The sequence below is a fragment of the Helianthus annuus genome, chromosome 7 (assembly GCF_002127325.2).
Source record: "Helianthus annuus cultivar XRQ/B chromosome 7, HanXRQr2.0-SUNRISE, whole genome shotgun sequence".
In the NCBI taxonomy this organism is placed as follows: domain Eukaryota; kingdom Viridiplantae; phylum Streptophyta; class Magnoliopsida; order Asterales; family Asteraceae; genus Helianthus; species Helianthus annuus.
In genome coordinates this window covers 135518443-135522076 of record NC_035439.2, presented here as the reverse complement: position 1 = coordinate 135522076, position 3634 = coordinate 135518443, and the positions used below count along the sequence as shown (strand labels likewise).

General features: G+C 43.7%; 1 protein-coding gene across 1 annotated transcript; it reads left to right on the top strand.

Annotated features, from left to right (window-relative positions):
- Positions 1-1473: 1473 nt before the first annotated feature.
- On the top strand, positions 1474-2421 carry LOC110866985. The gene is made up of 2 exons (XM_022116129.1): positions 1474-1641; positions 1792-2421. Exons 1-2 carry the CDS (start codon positions 1474-1476, stop codon positions 2419-2421), a joined length of 798 nt encoding a protein of 265 aa, XP_021971821.1.
- Positions 2422-3634: the final 1213 nt, after the last annotated feature.

The window sequence follows — 3634 nt, the reverse complement described above, 5'->3', positions numbered from 1 at the left end:
TTAGAACAGGTCGGAATTGATGGGATTTCAGTTGTTCAACGCGTCACAACAACGTCTCGACCAAAACCACCGAAAAACACGCGAAATCGTCGAAAGAACAGCTGGACAGGCTGGCCGATCAAGCGGCCCAGTCGATCGAGCGGCACAGCCGATCGGCTGGACCAGCCGATCGAACGGCCCACTCGATCGAACGGCCCACTCTATCGAACAGCCCACTCGATCGAGCGGTCCATCCGAATGGGCCAGTTTCAATTCGATTTTGGTCCAATTTCACGTAATTCGATACCGTTTAATGTGTAACCCAATACTCATGTAATTAGTCTGAAATCAGGGCATTCTCAGGCACCATCCCGTCAATCCAACCGAATACGCACCGTGAGTATACTTGACCCCTTTTTATCGAATTTTGGGTGTAACATACGTTCCTTATAAATCGAACTTATCAAACGAATGATTCAAATTGTTAATCTATCACTTGCGAATAACTGTTTGCATAGATATACGTGATGCTAGTTGCATGTATGCTAGGACTTATACTCGTGATGTCCCACCCAGACTAGTGTAGTACTACTGCGCCCGACGGGGTCTAATTATGCCATCGAAGAGTCGAGCATCGAGGACTTAGCTGATAGTATCAGTTTTGTGAGTATATATGTCGTGTATTACGTTTATGCATATGGAAATTCACAGCACTTTTAATCTATTATTCTATTACATATCAAACCTGTATACTCGCCAATACTTTTGTATTGACAATATTTTAACGTATGTTGCAGGTTTGTCAAAATCTACATCAAATCAAGCTAGGAAGTCTAGAAACTCACCTAAAATCTAGGTTGTCGGATTTGAATTGTTTGAGAGGACAAGGAATCTGTGATGACTTATGTGATTGTATTATTTGTTAGTATGGGATAACGAATGTAATAAATATTATCGCAATATAGTTGTTATGGATTCTCTTGAGCAATCTGATTCGCCTAGTGCCGCGCCCCGATGATTCCGCCATCGGTTGGGGTGTGACAGGATCCAAATAGGGAAGAGATTCGTGAAGAGGCGATAGGAGATAGATTCCCTGATGAGTCTATAGATTTTGTTACGGCGGAGAATGAGGGGTTGCCGTGGTAGTGATCTAGCAAATTATCGTGCAAATGGGGATGTGATGCAAGATATGAATGCCCAACAAAAGAGGAAGTTGATTAGGGATGTTAGAAAGTACATATGGGATGATCCTTAACTTTTTAGGATAGGAGGTGACTGTATTCTTAGGAGGTGCGTTAGCAAGGAAGAGGGCTTAGATATTCTTAGGCATGTGCATGAGGGGTTGACGGGAGGTCATCATGGTGCACACACTACCGCACAAAAAGTCTACGATTGCGGTTTTTCTTTTGGCCTACGGTATTCGAGGATGCTCAAGAATTTGTTAGGACTTGCGATGGTTGCCAACGTATCGGCAACATCTCATCTAAGAATGAAATGCCCCAAAATCCCATTCAAGTACTCGAAATCTTTGACGTATGGGGCATTGATTTCATGGGACCTTTCCCTCCTTCGAATGGGAATAGGTACATCCTTGTGGCGATCGACTACGTTTCAAAGTGGGTGGAAGCTCATGCTTTGCCTACAAACGATGCCCGAGTGGTGGTGAGATTCTTGAAGAAGTTGTTCACGCGATTCAGTACTCCCAAAGCCCTTATTAGTGACCGAGGAGCGCACTTTTGTAATTTCGTGATGGAGAAAGCATTTTAGCGATATGGAGTTACTCACCGTTTATCTACTGCGTACCATCCACAGACAAACGGTCAAGTAGAAAATGCGAATAGGGGAGTGAAGAGGATTCTTGAGAAAACGGTAGGGAAGAGTCGTAAGGATTGGTCGGACAAGCTTGATGATGCTTTGTGGGCATTCCGTACCGCCTACAAAACACCTTTAGGGACCACACCGTTTATGATAGTCTATGGCAAAGCTTGCCATCTCCCGGTAGAATTAGAGCACCTAGCGTTTTGGGCTCTTAAAACCGTGAATTTAGATCTTACTCCTGCGGCTAGGAGAAGGTATTTCCAAATCCATGAGTTAGAAGCCCTTAGAGATGCGGTGTATGAGCGTTCTTGGAGTATCAAAGAGAAAATGAAAGTGTTGCATGATAGAAAGCTTAAAGGGTTGAAGGATTTTAAAGTTGGTGATAAAGTCCTCCTTTACAATTCGAGGTTTAAGTTGTTTCCTGGAAAGTTGAAGTCGAAGTGGACGGGACCGTATGTTGTGAAGGAAGTGTTTTCGCATGGTGCGATTGAGCTATACGATAAAGTTAGTGAGAGCTCATGGAAAGTGAATGGCCATCGTTTAAAGCATTACTTAGGAGGGCCGATTGACAACACCGAGAAGGAGGAAACTCCTCTCGAAGATCTCCCGAACATCACTGTATAGAATCTTGAGAGCAATCTCAAGTGTAGAGTTTGTATAATCTGTTTCGTGTCATTTTTTGAGTCTTTTCGTAGCTAACGGTAGTTTGTCGTAGTGTGTCGTGTCTTTGTTGTGCATGTTTGAGTATTTTGCAGGAATCACGTTCAATGGGGAGCTGAATTTGCGAAGAAAATGGCATTCCAGGTAAGTCCCAGTGTTGGAAAAAAATTGGGATGGTTGGGAAAGTTAGAAAAAAATTCTAAGGCATGGAACTTGTTTTTTTACGCAACATACTGTGAAAAATGGCCTCTCACGTCACGCCACAGCCAAATAGGCCTCTTCGTCGCGCGACGCCTCCCATCAGTCCAAAAAGTCACCTTGAACCCCCTTGTCGCGTCACGCTAGAAGGAAGCATGTGAGCCGTCGCGCTACGCGACGCCGTTACCTGAACCTTCAATTTGAATTGTGCCATCGCGTTACGCCACAACACCCTCCCCTCATCGTCGCGTAGCGCGACACTATGCCTGATCGTTTAAACCCCTACAAGACAATACCCACCGCCGAAACCCTTTTCAACCACCCTTCCATCACCGTTCAACCATCAATTAACCTCCAAATAACTCCATTTTGACACCCTTCTGATCAGAATCGAACCGCGAACAACATACACCATCAATTGTTCTCGATTCACCGCTAAATCTCTCACGTTGGGACCTTGCCATTCATGAAAATTTTTATCTTTTCTTGCAAAATTCCGGCGATTCAGGTATGTTATTCTTACTTATACTCTTATACTTAGTGCTTCGAGTCTTGTAGAGTTCCGTTAAGTCAGTGTGTGGTCTCGTTTGTCGGGTCAGTCGAGTTAGTCGCGAGTCGAGTCGTGTCGAGTCCGGTTGTGTTAGTGTCATTGATGGGGTGCGGGTGGTTGTGGTTTGGTTTATCGATTGCGATTTGTTAATGTTGAACGATATGTTACTACTTTGGAAATAAATTTCAAGCCTTGTGTTTCTAAATCAAGTGTAGGCTGTTTTAGTCTAATATATGGGTGCGGACGATTTGGTTTGGGGCTTGATTTGGAGCTTGTTGAGTTCACATTGTTGTTTATCATATGACAAGTTCGGGTCTTATGTTTAGGTGATTTTAGTGGCGTATATGGGTGAAATTGATTGTCGGGTTGGGATTATTGAATTTGTTGTGTTGATGTTGATTGGTATGTAGTACATTGTCGCGTAAAGTT